The 20,659-nt window shown below is 44.3% G+C and overlaps 1 protein-coding gene across 1 annotated transcript; it reads right to left on the bottom strand.

Moving 5' to 3' along the window:
• Window positions 1-1,156: 1,156 nt before the first annotated feature.
• On the bottom strand, window positions 1,157-18,833 carry LOC115324592 (venom metalloproteinase antarease-like TpachMP_B). The gene is made up of 8 exons (XM_040211063.2): window positions 18,698-18,833; window positions 17,856-17,904; window positions 15,298-15,347; window positions 15,031-15,139; window positions 12,221-12,385; window positions 4,083-4,227; window positions 3,882-3,998; window positions 1,157-1,207 (listed from the first exon to the last, which is right to left on the bottom strand). Exons 1-8 carry the CDS (start codon window positions 18,831-18,833, stop codon window positions 1,157-1,159), a joined length of 822 nt encoding a protein of 273 aa, XP_040066997.2.
• Window positions 18,834-20,659: the final 1,826 nt, after the last annotated feature.

The raw sequence follows: 20,659 nt of genomic DNA, 5'->3' as shown, positions 1-20,659 counted from the left end.
TGCAAATATTAATCTAATAAGGTATATCTGCTCTATGCTTCGCCCGTGGCACCGGGTTTCCCTTCAAACGCCCCGCCCCCCCCCCCCCCCCCCCCCCCCCCCAGCCTTCCCTCAAGTTTGAGCCATAAGTCTGCTCCTGCTAAAGTCTGCTCCTGCTAAAGAGATTTGAATCCGAAAAACCACGAATTCACTATATCACAGCCACTTGTAATGACCAACTTACATCGCAATGCTGAGGAGCTGAACCACAAAACTCTTAACGCTATCAAGATGGCCACGCGCACAGATATCCACAATTGGGTAGGTCACAAAGACTCTCTCTAGTTTTGCTAACAAATAACTCGTTTATCGAAACATGATTATACTAGTTTCCCCAAATACTCACATCTCTAAACCTTTTTTCTGGATAGCTGAAAACTTTGTTCTGTGTTGGACAACTTAACAGCGGCCATCGAACGCTTTATTTTTGCTTGTCGTACTAAACAGAGCGGTTGAGCGACGCCCTCCGTCTAATATCTAACACTCCACTTGAGATGGGCAAAAAAATGTTATTTCTCACTTACGCAGTCGTGCATTATAGCTTAATCGCACCGACATGGCCCACCGCGCCAACAGTGTCTGGTGTCAACTCTAATTTACATCAGCATTTTCGATGGGAACAAAGTTGCATCTCAAATCAAACCCAGTCGTTTTGCTTCCATGTTTTATTGAAAATTCAGTTGAATTGAACCTTACACGAAACGTTGAATACTCCGTTCGTTCGTGAGCTGCAACTAATTTATTATAAAAAAGGAATAGCAATTTTTTCTATTAAGATTGGCTGTAGAGACACCATTGTTAGCGACCGCTTAAGAAAGGCAGGTCGTGGCGTGTCCCTACCTTCTCATCTTCGCTGCGTAATACAGGATCGCTGAATTTGCCCATAAGAATACCGAAGAAGTAATTAGGATGAGAAAAACGCCGTCGGTAACTTGGCTGCTTTAAAATTGTTTAAGTGACACGATCATGTTTCTTTAATACGTTTATTTATCACGCTAATATACTAAACCTAAACGTGTTCGTTTTTTTTTTTTGCTTTTTTTTTTAATGTACGACGCAGATTTAGTGCAGAGACGTGATTTGTGTCAGAGGAACATTTCGATTATATTTCCGTGACTTAAGACAGATATCTTTTTTGCTTCTTCCTGCAGCGGCCGTTAATGCAGACCTAGAAAAATAATGAAACCCGTAAGGTTAGTTAGGCCTGATCTCCACAGTCAGCTATGGGGAGTGCGAGTTCGTCTGCTTCTTGCACACGGGTTGCGATAATGCCAGAACGCTGAGCTGTTATCGGCTGATCGAAAAACAAAATAGTGGGTAGATCTCGAGGCATCTAGCTTTGAGGTACACCCACTATCCTTCCGACCAAGGCCAATCAAAAGTCGGCATCGGTCTGACGTCACCGGAACCCCTCGTGCAAGGAGCAGGGGACTTGCTCTCCGAATAAAGTACAAACGATACAAAGTAAACAATTGTTTACTGAGCAACCCCGAAAAACCAATAAACGCATCACCCATACAAAATGTATATAATATCCCATGGTTCGAGCCCTGCGCGGACAACAGTATGGTGATTTGCATCCGATTCGCATCCCTAATGTTCTCATATTATTGCGTCCCCGTCCAATCCGCCGCCTGTATTCGCATCCAAACAGCATCGGCAAAATTCCGAACCGGAACCGACCCACAATCCGCGCATTCATTTTGCGTCGTGAAATCGAGCGTGGATGAGAAAAAGAAAGCATTTCAATGGCATCTTGTAAGCCAGTTGCTTATCTCGTTAGAAAAAACTCTTCGAATTAAAAAAACAAAAACAAAAAAAAACGCTGGAACGAATTTTACCGTGTTCTTTTTTTATCATATTTATATTGCAAACGATCGTCCTCCCAGAGATATTTTCGCGTCGCAGGAGAGAATATCGCAGAAGAGGTCATTTTGGGAGACTTCGACACTGCCCAGAAGATTCGCTCAAAATAAAAATTAACAATGTTTGGTGGAAGTGAATTTTAACGCTTTTCTTCGCGCCTTGTAGGATCACATTTCAGAAAAAGTGTAGTTGTAGGCCCTATCTATGTTGGAAGAGACAACAGCAACAAAAAAAAACACAAAAAAACAACCGCATCTCCACGTGGTGAATGATGTTGATTGGGGTGAAGGTCTGGTGGTGCTTGTCTGCGTAGACGGTGAGCCGCAGCATGTCGAGCCTTTCGTTCGTTTTCATCCATGTCAGAAAGACAATGTGTGGAACGTGGTTATATGCTCATTTGAGCATTTAACCGCAGCGTGACATGGATGAAAACGAACGAAAGGCTCGGCATGCTGCTGCTCAGCATCCACGCAGACAAGCACCACCAGAGCTTCGCCCCAATCAACATCATTCACCACGTGGAGATACGGTTGTTTTTTTGTTTGTTTTTTTGCCCTACACGAGCACGTGAGCTCGCGAGCAGGAGCACGTGCACCCGACGGCGGACGGACATACGGACATGGCTAGCCCCACGTGGCTAGCCCTTAAGGAGCTTTGCCCCTTAAAAACTTTCCGCCTTTCCACTCTGGTAAAGAAGAGAGGCCAGCGGAGCTGTACCATGGGAAGTAATGGCCGGTCTCAAGTCGGCAAGCCAGAGTGGAAAGGCTGCGCCATCTATGAGTGACGGCGGCCACCAGATATGTGACTGGCCGCCGTTGCTCATAAATGGCGGTACGCGTCCAGATGTCGGCGGGGGACACAATCCTGGGGAAACTAACCCTTAACAGTTCCGCTGTAAAAACAAGTTACATTATTTGTTTCGTGTTTTGCTCGTTTTTGCTTTGTGACTACGTACTTAAAAGCGCACACAAAATTTCTACACATAGAAGTTAAGGGGAAACGAGGCTTCTACTTTCCTCCGACATGCGCAGTGTCCCCCAAACGTAACGCCGCCACTTGGTTACCAAACATTGAGCTCGCGTAGGCTATTTACTGTTCAGTTTGCCATCAAGAGGTTCGGGATGCCTTTTTAAGGGTGAGATAAGAATGGGAAACTCATTCCTCACCGTGTTTAAGGTTTAGAAAAGTCTCATAACGTACTACGTTCAAAGAACGGTGAAGGCTCTTTCACATATGTACGTTTTAGAGTAAGTAACTGTGTCGCAACAGCATGAAACCGTTCACGAAGGTAGAACACGCACGGTGAAGCCACCGTACACCACCCTGGAGGTCTTGCCCGGACGCTTCCCCGGGTTCAGCCAGACTTGAGACCAGTTGAAAGATAAGCGTCCCAGCGAGCAACTCACTAATCAACATCGGACCCCCATCATTCGTAGCATCATCCCGCCGCCCTCGCCCGCAAGCTCCATTTCAACATTGTCAGCACCTCTATGTCTTCTGTACACAATTTCATCCCACCGTCATTAGATGCGGCGCCGCAGGCCTTCATGGTATGGGACACTTGCCTTTCTGCGGCGCCGCGGTTCTCCTGAACCAAAATAAATATTATCATCAATATTGTTAACAGTCCGGCACTATCTATTGGACAGACCTAGAACATTTCGGGTTTGAGTACGTACATGTATTTCGCATCACTCGTTCACTGCGTGTCTCAAATAATTATTGCAATGTTATTAGACGCCATTTCTTGCCGATATAGTGCATACAAGTTTTTGATATCGCAAATTTAAAGAAAAAGAAAACATTTAGTCTATAGGTACACTCAGAGCGGATCTGTTCCAGGGCTGCTTGATAGATGGCACCAGTGGATTGTTTCGTCACAAGCAGTTGCAGACGGTCTCAACGCAGTCAATCACACTCGAATGCAAAAGTCTAAAGTAGCCGTGACGTTCCAACAATGTCACGGAAAGACCTACATGCCCTCTTTTGTTGCATGTTGTCCCATCCATTAGTGAAACCATGATGTGTGTAGCGTAGCCGTACAGTCGTTTGGGAATAAAACACTGCATTCCACACTTTACGACCGGCTTGTCCTGAAAAAAAACAAAAACAAAAAAAAGTTTATGAAAAGAACAAAGGACTTCGCATGCTTCCATTAAAAAAGAAAAGGAACATGCCTTCATATGGTACGTTTCTTTCAAATCAGGGAATGCTCTCTTGCATTGAGCTGTCTTGGGCACTCCCTCTCCAGGCAAGCTCTTATCCCTCTTTTTTACTTTAGATTTGGCACTTTTAATGGGCAGGCATTTTGCTCGTAGCGACCTAATAAAGAGGCGCGCGTTTTATTCAGTATGCATTAGAGAGGGAAACGGGAAATGTGAGAAAAGAAAAACAAAAACAAAAAACACAGAGGTCAAGAAGAACGCAATGCTGACCGGATCAGAATTGCAGATATTGTTACTCTTTCTTTCGTGTTTATTTATTCTTTATATTTTCCTTAAACGAGAAACTTTATTGCGAAAAACGTTCTTCACCCTCAAGTAATTGTTTATTTAGATTGGTTACTTTAACTTGATCAATCTTTACATAAAAAAAAACAAACATAATTCGGTCTTTCGATGTTATAATTAAATTCGAGGACTTGGTAGGGCGTCCGTGTGCATGTTTTCCGTGACCATTGTCCTAAATATTATTCTAAATTTTATACAACGGTCTCTATTTTGCATTCAGTGAATACCTATCAACCCTTCCTGTAAACTTTCGCTTAACCTTTTTTTTTAAATTATTTGACAAAATAAATAAGCAAACTTTAGTAAAAAGGGTCAGTGACAGCTTAAGATACACGGCATGTAAACAGTTTTACGTTTGCTATATGAGTAGTTCTTTAGCATTTTTACCGTCTAATAAAATGTTCTCAATGGCTACGGAGCGTTACTAATAATTGGAGATTTGAATCGCATCGTAATCGTTTCTCAGTCAGTAATCGGAGATCAACTCGTTGTCTTTAGGCACATCGCCACGAGAAGTGCATGGCGCCGTCTTTCGTAGTAAGCTTTACTGGCTCATGCAATCATTTGTACAGTGAAACCCTGATCAAGTAAGATAAGAGTTTCCACTTTTACATGTACGTTCAAAACCAGAAAATCGGGCCTTAGCGCCTTTCTTTGGTTCAAGTGCCTCCTCTCATAAATCATAAACCTGTGATTTATGGAACCGTCGAGATTGCGACCACGGTTTTCAGTAGTAAGAATACACTTTCACAGGTAAGAAATTGGGAGTTCCCTTTAGGATGAAACGCGGGTGCTCGGCTCGCATCGAATCTGTTCAGGCATATTACCGTCATTCCGCTTCGAAAGGCAAGCATTGCAGGGCACCTTATCTGCCAAAGCAAAATTTATACGTCGCGCTTGTATTGTGCGTCTTGATGTTCACCCACCTTGCTCAAGGATCACACACGAAACAAAACAACAACAAGAGAGCAAGAACAGAACAACTTAAAGGCCAGCATAATTTTTTTAGTCATTCGGGTCATCTTTTGTTGCACATCGAAAAACGCTGAGAGACGCTCGTATTAGACCACGGTTTGTGCACGATAGAACGCTAGAATCCGCTTTCATGGTCATGTCTTGCGAGCCTCGCAGACGGTTTTAGATGGGGTCGGAATAGGGCCCTTTGGAAATTGTGGCCTCTGTTGGAATCTGCGGAGTTCCTTCACAATGGCGGACACAAGTGCTAGCTTCTTGCGTTCAAATGCGTCCCGACCCACGAGCCCTCGTGCAACGGCAGTATAAGTCCAAGATACCCGCTCGCGCTACGTGCACGTTCGGCAATGTCGTTCCTACCATCAATGTGTAGCTGATCCGATTTTCCTTTTTAATGGGCACATAACTTTTGAACCATGTCTAGAGCAGACAAACACAGGCGAAGGCGGACGCGGACGCGCCGCTTTCACGGCCGCGTCTTACGGCCGTTTAAACAACCGTAGACGGTGGTGGAATTGCAGAGGACGCCAATGGTTTCCACGCATCTGCTCGCACGACTAGCAGGCTGTGGGAGGCGCGAGACTAGAATCACCGGACGTTGCGATAGGAAGGCACTAGACCCTCGAGCGTGTATGGCCGAACAGCCAGGCCAATCCAGTATTAATGAGTGATGCCAATCATATGTGTGGGGGGTTCAAAGCAGTACGTGACCTCCACCTAAACTGCCTCTCAGTAAATACTGCGTGAAAACAAATTTGTTTCGTACAAAACTTTAAAAAATAGATGTCAAATTTAAAGCCTTAAAACGATTTTTTTTTAAATTTTAGTTTTTCCTTAATGGGCTATTTTAACCTCATTTTGGGGTATGAATACATGTTTCAAGCATATTTTACCTCCTTTTGTGAATAGCAGCCCATGCTTCAACGTGCTGTGTTTGCCTCCTGTGAGGTGAATCTTGAATACCTGTTTTAAGGGTTCTGGTTTTACCCCCTTTTAAGGTAACGACACTAAAAAATGCAGAACATCTACTTTCTCGTAAATCACTGGATAGAATAAACCCCTCCGATCTAAGGAGCATGCCATCAAGTTCGGTAATTTACGGGACAAAAATGTTTAGATCTAAAAAATGCAAAAAAAGACAAAACTGCCTGTGCTCTGGCCCTGGGCATAGTAAAACTTCATACTGCGTGCCACACTGCTGACTGTTCTTTTTTTTTAGGTCTAAGCAGACTAGCCGCGTCACTCGCCAAGCGCGCTTCGTAGATTGCGCCGACTGGCTCCCGCAAGTGCATTCCGTGAACGTAGTCGCTCCAAGATTACTTAGGATGTAGATATATATGTTTACCACTTTTGTCATGAAGCTAGAAAGGACGTGGGCATCGAAAGGAAAGAACACAAAAACAGTTGTTATTTGAAGAGTTTCCTTAATAATTCCGTCAAACCCTGCAAGTACATTGGTGCTACGACACGAAAATACACTTGTGGGAACTTATTCGGAGTCGATCCTAATTCTTGTGAGAAACAAGAACGCTGAAAGTGAAAACAGCGTTACAATGAGCCAGACATTCGCGTAACTGGAATCATTAGAAGACACCAATAGAAACACACAAACAATAATATTGTGGAATACTTTACAAATGTGGATCAACCTAACCAATTTCTAAGTAATTTTGTTGAAGTGATTTACCAGACCTACAATACCCAACCGAAACATCTAGCAAGGATATAAAGTAGGGTCGTAAATTAGGCCAGTTGGTAACAGCAAAATAGGATGAAATACAGCCTCGGCAAACACGGACGACGAAGAGGAAACGAACGCGACAGGACAGCGGGTGACCCGCAAAGGAAGTGTAATAAAACGTACACCCGCCGGCAATATGAAGGTGAACACCTTACCTGGTTTCTCGCCTGTTTTACGGCTCCCTAAAGCTATATTAACTCTCATCGTCTCAAATGGTACGTGGCTTTGGGTCTAAACTTTGCGTTCTAGCCCTCTTCTGGAACAGAGCTTCTTCCAAAACTTGCGGGAGCGTCAAAAACAAGACGGCTGTTCACCTTCGTATCGCCCACGGGTGTACCTTTGGTCTATCATGACGTGCCAATTTGTAATGAGATATCACACTGAGAGCCTCTTGTTGCCCGGTAGGCGTGCATTTTAATCTCTGTGTCTGTAATCAGTTTCAAAAATATCTTTGTTTCTATTTTATACAATAAACATCAGGCGCGAGTCAGACGTCCTGGTGACATCTTCGTTTCCTCTTCGTCGTCTGTGTTTACTGAGGATATATATCATCATGCCCGCAAGAACATAGACAAAAAAAAAGCATAATCACTCACCAAAATACAGACGCACGCGCCCTGTGTGCCTTCCCCTCATTCATTTAGACTAAGCATAGCCGGCTTAAGTTGAGCTATTTGGTACGTTATGTATGTCTCTGCTTCTCCCTGCTTGTGTATTGTCCCTATCGTTCTAGCTGACCGTTTACCTAAGTATACGCCCAGTTTTCTCTGAAAAATGTGGAAACAGCAGAAACACCAAGATAAAAATCAAAGCCTGCACCGAAGTGCCCGAATTCGAAAAAGAATTTAAAAATAAAATATAAGACTACTCGTACCTGCAAAAAAAAAAAGTGTTAAGAAGTGCTGTTTACGAGTTGACTAATACTAAGGTGGCAGCAACAGCAGCTTGCGGTGGTCCTCAGTAGACGACCAGGGCCCTCGACGAAATCACCCTTGAATGTTGAGGCAGAACGGAAGGAAACTGTGTCCAATCAACTTCAACATACGCCAGCAGGAGCCATCGAACTTTATATGTTGAATGATCAAACTTTAGAGATCAGAAGCGTAGAAAATGGGAAGGTGCCAACAAAATGATTGCTAGTCTCGTATCATTCCCTGATATGCATCCCTAACTGGTTCGGATGCGCACGCTTAGTTAGCTCGGGCATTTATATTTGCAACTTCAATGTAAGGTCACGGTTGGCTATAAAGAAAATAATCAACCTTCGCTAAATCGTAAAAGAATATCCATTACATTAAAATCAATTTAACGTCCTGTGCTACAAATATAAACCACATTGAGGATCAGTCAGAAAGGTGGAAAGACACCGGTAAATAATACCTAATCAGTTCATGATCAGCGAAAATATATGATTTTACACGATTCTCAGTGCGCTATTCAACGTTGGGCGCGACACACCACTGGCACCAAAAGAAGAAAACCCCCGTCTCCCTCCCGCTCTAAATGTTGGCGACCCCCCGATACATATTGTCACGGGTGGTGACCAATAAACAAGAAATAAACAGGAAGAAATAAACGTTTAATGTGGCGAACTTGTGCCAAAAATAAAAGGGTACAAAAGATAATAACAGAGCGTCGCGGGCGTCGAAGTCGGCGTAGCAGCAGAGTCGAACGCTGGGGCGAAACTGACTCCGGCTTGCCCGCGGAGCCGCTTTTGTACACACGTTGGCTTCTGGAGCGTTCGACGTAGAAGGTTCGACGCGTAGAACATTCTGACCTCGAATCAGCTAGACGGCTCTCGATTTCACCAGAACATCACATTACAGTGTCAACAAAAATGCATAGCCGCGGCCAGGAATCGAACCCTGGCCCTTCGCGTGGGAGGCAAGCGCGATAACCGTTAGGCTACGGCCGCGCTGCCTACTTGGCGCGCGGCAATATTGCGCCTTCTTCACGCCCGGCTCCGAATGGCTTTGAAGTCCCGTCCGCCGCTTCCGCCCCCTCTCCCCCCTTTCCCCTTTCCCCACACAAGCACCCCAAATCCTCTGGCGACGCGGCTGGTAAGAACATATGTGAGGGTTCTATATATGCGCTCGCGTAAGCGCGAGTAATTTTAGTTCTTGTCATTTATGAACTTCGATTGTCCAATCCTTTCGTATACGTTCACTCTGCACGCTGATTTCACCGAATGTTCGACGTCTACGAACGTGCAAACATGTCCGTCACCCCTCTCTTGTGGAAAAAGGGGGGTTGCCTTCTCAGTGCTATCACAACCGTAGACAACTGTCACCAAGGAAGATCATTTACATACCTCTATATGGTGCACACGACTTGGATATTTAAAAGACGCCAATGCTGTGCCCTCAGTGGCTTCGTAAAATGAAAACAGTGAGCCTAACAAAACAATAAAAAAATTGAAAGCCGTTTACAACTCCCTGTAACACCGAATTAGAGCGCAGCTCTTGAGGAGCAGGGGGGGAGGGTACTGGGGGAAGGGTGAAGTGACCTGGGGGGGGGGGTCACGTGACCTTGGGGGGTCACGTGACCTTGGGGGGTCACGTGACCTTGGGGGGTCACGTGACGATGCCGATGATGTTATCAGTGACGTCACTGGTGACGTCATCAGTGACGATGACGATGTGGACTCCGATGACGTCATCAGCGATGATGACGATGACGATGCGGATGTCGGTGACGTCATCTGTGATGATGACGATGACGATGCGGATGCCCCCAGAAGTCACGTGACACCCCCAGGTCACGTGACCAACCCCAGGATCACGTGACCCCCCGCCGAGGTCACGTGACCTCCCCGATGACGTCATCGTCACTGATGACGTCACCGGCATCCGCATCGTCATCATCACTGATGAGCTCATCAGTGACGTCACTGATGACCTCACCGGCATCCGCATCGTCATCGTCATCATCACTGCTGACGTCACCAGTGACGTCACTGATGACGTCACCGGCATCTGCATCGTCATCATCACTGATGACGTCATCAGTGACGTCACTGATGACCTCACCGGCATCCGCATCGTCATCGTCATCATCACTGCTGACGTCACCAGTGACGTCACTGATGACGTCACCGGCATCCGCATCGTCATCGTCATCATCACTGATGACGTCATCAGTGACGTCACTGATGACCTCACCGCCATCCGCATCGTCATCGTCATCATCACTGATGACCATGACGATGCGGATGCCGGTGACGTCATCAGTGACGATGACGTCATCGGCGAGGTCACGTGACCCTGGGGGTGGTCACGTGACCTGGGGTGTCACGTGACTTCGGGGGGGGGGGTCACGTGACCTTGGGGTGACCTTGGGGGTCACGTGACCTTGGGATGACCTTGGGGCCACGTGACCTTGGGATGACCTTGGTTACGCCGACGCCGACGCCGACGCCGACGGCGACGGCGACGCCAACGGCGACGCCGACGGCGACGCCGACGGCGACGCCGCTCAAGCCGGGAACGGGCCCCTAAGAGCTGCGCTCTAAAACGCAAGTATGCCGCGTTCGAATGTTCGTATCCTACGAAGAAAGACCGTTATGACTAGGGTTCCGTGTTTTCGGAGTTTTTTTGTTTTTTTTCGGCCAATTCAGAGGGTCTTTTTCGGAATTCATCTTTTGCCGAAAACTCTGAGTTTATCGGAGTTTTTTTTTATTTTTTTATTCGCAATTTTCCGAAATTCGGAGTTAAATTTCGTGGTGTTTCATATTAAAAATAAATAAATAATATTCCGCTGTCAACGTATGCTAGACTAAAAAAGATATGCATGTATTAATTAATATTTTCTTCAGATGGATTTGGCGTCGGTGCCATTATCAATGGCAATACTAAATTGTGCTACGACAAAAGTTGTACACAAGAGCTGCTTCGATAAACGTCGATACCTTAAGATCAGTAAACTCCCGAAGGTAAGCGCTTGGAAGCCTGTATCGATTACATCCTATTCCACCAACGTACAGCGCGGCCGCGCGAGGTGGAGAGGTAAAGCATATGATAAAGAAGTTTCAACTGTCCCTCCTTCCACCTCTGTGCAATGTATTTATTTATTTTTATAGCTTTCACTGTTACAAAAGCACAACCTCTCATACTCTGAAGCTCTAATAGTATGACCGAAACTGGAAACATAAACAGTGACTTTTGCCATGACCAGAAAATACAATGACATGTCGTCCTGACCGAGATGTGAAAGGTAACTTTGGTGGCATTTTCCCAGGTAGATTTACTCTGTGGGCTGATCAAACCTAATTGCAAAATAATTGTGCACGTGTGTGTGTGTGTGTGGGGGGGGGGGGGGGTCGGCACATTGAAATTCGGAGTTGATCGGATAAATCCGAGTTGATTAAATTTTTAGCGGCGGGTAGTTTTCGGTTTTTTTTTTTTTTTTAATTTCCCAAAAGACGGAACTCTAATTACGACACATTAGCAGCAGCCGGTATGGGTCAAGAGGTTCCCGCGCCCCCGCCTGGCAGGGGCTGGTTCACGCGTGAGCGATGAATTGCAAGCGATTCTCGTGTCATAAGAGGAAACCAAGTAGCGCTGTGGTTTGCGGCCGAATCGTCGTGGAAAGGGTATGATTCGGGCCGACCCGAGCCAATCGCAGCTGTCAAGACACGCATCATCCGGGAGGTAACATTCAACTTGTTTTTTACTTAGGGCGTTTAGGCGGTAACAGATGCTAGGAAAGGAGGGAGAATCGCTCCATCGGTCGCTCGGTAGGTAAAAGTTCGCAGTTCCATTCACCTGATATCTTTCTGATTTCTAAGGGTGCTGCATTTATTGTACAGTCAGTGACATCAGTATTGGTCCTTTGAGCCTCTTCTGAGCGACTGGGAGAAAGAACTAACAAAAACGACTTAGGCATTTCTGACTGCCTCGAATTTCCGATGGCAACTATAATGCAAAGAGCTCATACATTGCAGAAAATATAGCTGTAAGATCTGTGTGTCGCTCAGAAATCCAAGAGTTACCCTTTACGCGTAAACCGCTGAAATGTCTAAAAAAAATTAATGGCAACATACATTGCTTTTGCGAGACTACAGACAGGTGTGACATGCACGTAATTATCATACCTGGCCATACGGCTCATCTCGTTCTTGCAACACGAGGAGAATTTGTACTGGTTCGTATTGTGTACGTAATAGCTCATAAGGTATCCGTCAGCAAAAGGACAACCTGTAGATCCGGGACCTTCAATATGAGAAGGTGCAGGGTCGCCGTCGTGAGGGCATCCCATTCTGTGAAGCGTGAACGATTAAAATTACTATAATCGGTAACAGGTTAAAAGTACTGCAGAAGCTCCTCCCAGCTCTTTTTTCCTTTAGTAGAGTGAACGCTGGATAGAAGTCGCCTCCTCCCCAGCGTCCTCTCTGCTGTAGTGGGGAGAGGTGGGACAAATTCGGCCGGAACTCATACCTTGTCACTCATTATAGTATCATCATCTTTGATGAGGTGGGAAGTGTGTGTTGTAAGTATACTTGACCAGAGGTGATATCTTAATGTGAATGACACCAAGTAGGAACGCTTTTGACGGAACTCTGGCATTTACACCGAAAGAGGAGTTGCTATGTTCAATATTTGTTTTCGAAGGCCTTGATTTTTACCCCCACAATGTGTATTTTATTAGTTTACGCTGTTTGTTGTTTTATCTTTTATAATATATTCCTACTGACCACCTTACAGAAGAAAAAGTATGTATTACAAAATCAATTCGCGTGGATGCTCAAGCTAAGTGCTAAAAAATACACGAAGGGTGGTCAGGAGTTTTTTACCTCCTAGGCTGTAGCATTTTAATGAGTGATGAATTAAAATATGTTATATTCCAAGCAAAGTTTGAAATCTCTTCTGGCGCAGGAGCACATAACTTTCCAACATAGTTCCCACCGGTGACGAAGCACTTCCGCTACCCGTGCATTACTCTCCACATGCCTTCGTAGATGACAGAGGGCGGCTTTCTACAATACCAACATCGTGCTGTAGGGGTTGTAGTTCCCAAGATGTCTTGCCTCATTCAACTCACAACCCGGACCTCGTGCAAGCCGACGTTTGGCTATTCTCTAAGATAAAAGCACGTCTGAAGGGTGCAAGGTTTTCGTCCAGCGACGAGGTTACCGATGCAGTGCGCCGTTGGTGCCAACAGCCGCCCTCAATCATCTGCGACTGCATGCGGAAAGCAGTGACCGGTAGTGACCGGACTACATTGAAAAGTTAAGTGCGACTGGGAAAGAGAAGATTCTAAACTTTCACTCAAATGCACCAGATTTCAGTTCCTTCTTTTTGGAAAAATAAAAAGATCTGCAGGCCTACGAACCAAACATTATTGATCACCTCTCGTATATTGACAAGTAGTTGTTAGTGCTGCTCATTTGGCGTTTGACTGTAGTCAAATATTGTCACGCAATTTATTTGTAAAGTGTATAAATTCCTGCAACGGAATGTGCACCTGCATCATATTGACATTCAAATTTTATTTTGAAGAAGTTTAGCGGTGATTTTTTTATGTCACTGATTTTCCAGAAAACTGCCTCAACACACCAATAGACGCGGCTGTACCAGTTCCCCAAGTATTGTGTGAAAACAAAAACATTTCGCGAAGTTATTGGATTTATGAATTTTGTTTTCACCGTGTTTCTCAGACCGGGAGTGCCTACTGGCAACATTGAAGTGTGACTACAGAAATGGTACAAAGTGGGCAGTACGCTATGTTCCCAACTGATTACAAGACGTTCGATGTTGGGAAAAGAATGCTTGGTAACTGATTCACTGACAAGCACGCAAAAACGCTCCATATGCTTTGTTTAAGACTACACTCTAAAAAAAAAGGGAGTAGTACTTCCTCCCTTAAAGGAGGAACTCGCGTGTCCCTTATATTGCTCTATAAAGGGAGGAAATTTCCTCCTACAAAACGGGGAGGAAATTTGCTCCCCTAACAAGGGAGGAAAATTGCCACCTTTTTTTCACTCAATGGAGGAAACTTCCTCCCCTCGTGTAAGTGATATAGCTTTCAACAGATGGCGCTCAAAACGGCAAAAAAAAAAGTCGGAGAGGCGTCATTTTTTTTCTTTCTTTAGGTATTGCCGACTTTCGAACGCTGCATGGTGCACATACTTCACTGAACATACAGAATACACGGAACACACGCAGAACAACCACGCACACAACAGCAACAACGCAGCAACACCGGACCCCCTCGTCTCTCTACGTACGCCAAGTTCCCACTAGCTCTATATATAGCAGTCTTATTTTTGAATCCGATATTTTCGGTGACTGCTATCATTTGGCACATAAACACGGAAAGGTGGAGTAAATATTACTCTTACTTAATACATTATTTGAATTGTCTGGAGGAATAGCCCCCATCTCTTAATTCAACACCCCGAGCAAAGCAAATGTAGATCATTAGGCTAATTAACTAAAATTAAATAATTTTCTTCTGAATAAGTTCGATGAATTATCTTGACAATGCAGTGCTGAAATGCAGTACACTGTGCTAAACATTGCAATCAAGCTATTGCTTGATTGCGGTGTTCTGTGCCAGTGTAATTATTTTCAGTTTTGGTGGGGTAATTAATCTGTACATTTCGAGACGTCACACCACTGGAGAGAGCGCGGAAATCTGAACACTGGTTTCGGCATCATCATCAATTACAGTTCTCTAAATTGCTGTTCTGAATTTCTAGAAAATAAATAGCGTACTGTGAAGACTAAAGTCCGAGAAGTCAGAAAATTCAATTTGTACGAGTAGCTCACAGAACGGCCGGAGTACTCCTTGTAGTCTACAGGGAAACCCTCCAGCCTTATATACCGAGTAAACATAATTCAACAGTGATCTCCGTTTGATTACACACGTATAAAAAAAAATAACAATATTTCACGTGCTCACATGTGTTCCAGTTCATGAGTCATATGACGTACTCCCAAGTAGGTATTTGCCTTGTCTTCTCCTAGTCCCACTCTACTTGATCCACATGGCGCGGCAATAAACGCGAACCCTGGAAAGGTAAAGCGGGCGCCCAAAATATGAGCAAAAGTAACGGACCTCAATGTAAGTTTAGAATCGTGATTTCATTATTAACATTTTGTATTAGCTTGATATTTTATTGGTCACAAATTTTACTTCAAATTGCATTATATGACGCTTATATCTTACCCCAGTGGCCTTTGTCGACTTGTGGCCCAGTCAGTATGAACATGTCCCTTCTTGATGTGGCGTGAGCCATGAGAAAACACGCGGATCAAATGTGGATAACATAATCATACTTTAGAATTCTAGGATATTTACACTTTTATCTTAAGCACCATTATTTAAATTAATAAAAAACGGATTTGTTGATACAGATAATGCTGATTTTGTTTTGAATTTTCATTCCGGTTAATGCATATGCTACAAATTTTTCAACAATTTTCGACCATCAGTTAACTAGTTTAAAAAAACAAAAAAAAACAAAAAAAAACAACAAAACAACAACAACAACAAAAAAGCATAAAAAAATCAAGACTGTTCATATTCGTAAAGATTATATCAGTCATATTATTTTTATTTTTTGCATGCGAAGCTAAGAAGGTATTGTAAAATACTATCTTGTTTAGGATTGCCTATTACTGCTCTATATTACAATGAGTTCAAGTGGTGTTGAATGTTTCTTAATAATAAAGGAATTAAAATGTTTGTGTGTCCCGTCTTTTGTTGACAGTTGGTTCTTTGAACCCTGCAGAGACCCAGGTGAACCTTTCCGGTTTCATATTGGCCCTAACACTGTGTTGCTTGGTAACACACAGATTTATTTATGACATACCTCTGTTTGTTTCAATGTAAACGAAAAATGGTAAAAATACGCCCGTTACTATCTCGAACGCTATATATTTAAACATCTGAACGGGCAATTGGTTTAACCCTGTAAGTGTATACCATGCTACACTGGGCTCATTTCCAACTGTGCATAAACTGGTAACGCAATTCCTTTTTACCGTCACTCTGTTCCTTAAGCAGTTCGATCAGGTCATGATAAGATTCCTGCGGACACACTCCAAAGCAATGCGAATAACGCGATGCTCTGGTATTCTGCTTTAGCATGTTTTCATGCTATGTTACCTAAGGCCCTCGATGTCTCATGGTGGATTGGGCTGTTTGACACGTTAGTTCACATTTAGCGACTCGTTCAAGAATATTAAGACCATTTCATTGTTCACTAAATGTAAAGGTACCGAGGTCTTCATCACCTTTGATATTAGCCGTGCTACTTATTGTAACCCTACTGCGATGTATAGGCTGTCAGATTGTATTTTTGAACACTTTTTTTAAAGAGTGATTTGGAAGTGTGCTGTCTTTATTATGTATTTATCAGATTTTTTTGAATATCCTTAATTATTATAACGTTTTAGTCAGATTTACAACTTACGCGAAAAAAGACCACCGCAAGCCACAATGACGCTTTTGGCCGTGACGTAGTCATTTCAATCATGTCGTCGCTACCTGGGCAGCGTGTTCTTTGTGGGTGCGCCGACGACACGAGTGATGAAGTGACTGAAACTGTTGCGTAACTCTTCTAAGATTCATTGTGGGCGGGGCTCGACGTGCTCTCTGGGCAAGAATGTTTAAATCGGGCTAAAAACTGCTAACTTTTGTTGAATAACGTGTAAAAACACTATTAGGTTTTCGCAAATTCTTTCGAATAATCTGGCCTCTAATAGTAATTCCGTTCAATACTGCAACATCACATCAACATAACCTGGCAAATCAATATTTAAAAAGTTAATTCACTGTTTTCTTTTATTAGCCAGCTTAGAATTACGAGTGTCCTCTCACCTAATGTCCGCCGAGCCTAATAAATGCATTATGAAGACGGCACTGTCTAACTCTCACTCTTGTTTTAATGCGAAAGCATTAACTGGTCCCATAGAGTAAACCGAAGTTGTCAACTTTTGAAGCTCTGCCACGTAATTTCCCTGTCCCATGGAGCGGGGCTGTAGTATGTAGCAACGAATTCATGAATAAACTACCATTGGCCTGTGGCGCGGCATAGTTCCAAAGACCGCCACCTCACAGAGGATCCCTATTCATGGAGCAACGACCCGGCCGCCGGTAACAGGGTGAGTGGCCGTGCTCTGCAGAGCGGCCTACCTCACAGCCCGCCCGGGCAGTCTCCGCAGAGAGAGTCCGTCCGGGCTCAGAGCGGATCGCAGCTTGTAGAAATGCGCTACGTATACGAATGCTTTTGCATTCCGACACGTTAGCAGTCTTAAGTGACTTCGTTTTGAAAAGATCGGTTAGAAACCAAACCTTCATCCTGTATATCAGACACACCCCTGACCAGGGTGTCAACTAGGCAGAGAATATTCTAAATTTGACACGTCTTATGCCCCCACTTTTAGCTCAGGATGACATTATATATGTCATATTCATGTTGAATGTCTCCCCAGCATTAGCGAAGAGTTGGAAAAGCAAATTATAATTTTGGAGCAACACCACTAAATGAGATATTGGGATTATAAGAAACACAACGTCCGAAATCATTGTCTATATTCATTTGTTTCGTTTTGTTTGAAAAACTCATCTGAAGTTTTTGTCTCTTTAGGTATTTAAATTGTTACTAAACAAAAAATAAAGAATAAATATGTGCAGAGTACTTCGTTTACATTGTGCACAAAGCACCGAATGGCTCTATATGAATTAATCGGTCTCGGGGATAGCAGAAGTTGTGTAATTACCCGGTAACCATGTAGACGATGTCATAGGTGTCATAGTCTTCCTTGTTTTAGATGCGGAGCATCTCTTCCTCGGGTCTATGTCCCGCGGCGTCGTAGTCCGCACTCACACTACGCATGCGCAACTCTCCTCCTTCCCTCTCTCCAACAGCTGCGAGTTACTCTCTCCGCTCTCTCTCTCTACCAGCTGCGTGCACTTCGCGTGCGTTCGCTTCTACTCACACCGCGCGCGCATGCGCAACTCTCCTCCTCTAGTCTCCTCTCCTTCAAGTGTGAATATAAGTACCGGTAGCGCGCTGCGCGTTCAGTTCACCACTGTTGACTCCACTTCACTCCGTTCTTCCGATGAAGTGTGATGGAAGCAACAGTCCCGTCAGTCAGTGGGTTGGCGCAAGCAAGCGTCAGCACCACCCCACAAACTAACAGCAACGCTACGTCCACTGAAGACAAAGCAGCGAAGGGCACGCCACGCTGAGCGCAAACGCTTGAAGCGAGCGGCAGACCCTGAACTACGGCAACGAGAAGCGGCGTCCATTCGTCAACGTCGAGCGACGGATGCTGAACCACGACAACGTGAAGCAGCGGCGGTTCGAGAACGTCGAGCAGCAGAACCTGAGGTTCGGGACCGTGAAGTTCAACGTAAACGTACGAAGCGAGCGGCGGAACCCGACCTTCGAGAACCGGAAGCCGCGTTGGCTCGTGAACGTCGAGCAGCAGAACCTGAGGTTCGGGACCGTGAAGTTCAACAACGTTACAAACACCGTTAATAACACCGTTAATAACGATCCGCGATGCTCCGCATCACCCCATGGTTCCTCTCGGGAAGATGGTGTAATTTTTTTTTTTATTCAAGAAATCTCTCATGTGGTATACCGACTTGATTCCATCTATGGAGTTAGGCAGGCTAGGCGCAAAGGCCAAGAACGACTCTCTTGACTTCTGCAGCAGAAAAAAAGCAAGATATAATACAAATCCTACCATTATGTCGGGAACACGTGTTCCAAGCTTGAACACTCATGCCACGTTCAACTCACTAGATCAGGGTTCTCCAAACTCTTTTGGCTAAGGGGTAGGATTAGCGATCTCTGACAGTTTCAAGGGCCAAAACAGGGTGATTGTAAATGAAGAAAAACAAAATAAATAAATTTACATAAGAATTTAAACATAGAAATGAATGTTTGAGTAAGTACTAAAAGGAAACCTAAGGGGAATGGAATCCTATATTAAAATTCGGAGTTAAATATTTAGCTTATCTTGACATTACACAAATCTTGTGATGACGAAAACTCACCAGGCATAAATCAAAGCGCAAAGAAACTTTGGAACGTTCGCGTAGTGCAAAAGACTAATGAGAAAGATGGAACAAAGGCTGACAATATGTAATAGTTTTGACAGAGGACGCTAAGCACAATGTACATAAGAACGAATAGGAATTTTAGCATAGTTTCACCGATATCAAGCAGGGACTCAGAATTAGAAAACTAGTAAAGAAAATAATAAAGTAACTATAGGCAAAAGGTCTCGTGTTACGTTGCAGTTTGTCTCGTTCTTTCTGGTATCTTAGTTTGCGCACTTGAAGCGCATCGCTTGCCGTTTCTTTACGCAGACTTCCTTTTTGCGCTGCTAGTAGCGCGTCTGGTGCAAATGGGCCGCGGGCCGGGCTTCAATGAAAAGACCGCGGGCCAGCCGCAGGCCGGGCAGAAGACCTCCGCGGGTAGTATCTGGACCCCGGGCCGGCGTTTTGAGACCCCTGCGCTAGGTCACGCACTAGCTTGCTTTGTTTTCTCCACTCGCGTTATCTGTAAAAGGCCGGAATAGTCTAAGCTTTCTTACTATTTTGTGACTTTACCGGACTTGATGTTTAAGCGGAATTCAGAGGGCTTGTTTGATTCATTTGGTGCTCCTGAATTTTATTTGTATCCTGAGCAGTATTTTTCTCTAAATTGTATATGTACATTTTTCTAATAGCACTTTTTGGGTGTATGCTCTTAATTTGTTGCGCAACTGCACGCTACCAGTGAAAGTTCCCTTCTGTTTTGTTTATATATATATATAAATATATAAGGGAGGTATATATAGGGAGGTATATATATAAGGGAGGTATATATATATATATATATATATATATACCTCCCTTGGGCACATTTTTCATGAGAAGGGCATACGGCAGTCAGATAGAAAGGTAAATTCGATAAAAGAGGCGCCTACTCCAAAGAATGAAGCAGAGTGGCGAGCCTACCTTGGCTTCCTTTTATAAAAAGTTTGTTTCTAACATGGCTGCCATGCTTACGCTTCGGTACGATGAACTAAACCACGAAAAATGTTTCAGTGGTCCCATGCGGCAGAGCAAGTTTTCCAGCAATGTAAAGCATGGCTCACGCAAGGGGACGTTTTGACTTACTACGACCAAAGGAAAGAGATTTGGCTTGTGTGTACACGGTCGGCTTACGGCGAGGCCGTCATTCTGTTTCATAAGATCGGAAGAGATAAAAAGCGAATGGCTTGCGCGTCCAGGGTATTGAGCAAAGCAAAGCAAGGTTATGGTTACATCAAAACAAAATGCTCTTGTCGTGGTGTTTGGCCTGAAAACGTTTCAGAAGTACCTGTATGGGCGCAGCGTCGTCATATATTCCGATCACCAATCACTAGCTGGTCTTTTGGGTCAGGGCAAGCCAATTGTCAATGTCAATTGCCCGAATGCAGCGCTGGGCTTTATTGCTCGTGGCTTACAATGATTGTTGGGTGTACCGCAAGGTCAGCAATATTGGAAACGCTGACGCACTTTGCGGTGGCCGCTTGCCAATGCA

This window comes from Ixodes scapularis, unplaced genomic scaffold (assembly GCF_016920785.2).
Source record: "Ixodes scapularis isolate PalLabHiFi unplaced genomic scaffold, ASM1692078v2 PGA_scaffold4__175_contigs__length_147842914, whole genome shotgun sequence".
Lineage (NCBI taxonomy): Eukaryota > Metazoa > Arthropoda > Arachnida > Ixodida > Ixodidae > Ixodes > Ixodes scapularis.
This window is presented reverse-complemented; position numbering and strand designations above follow the sequence as displayed.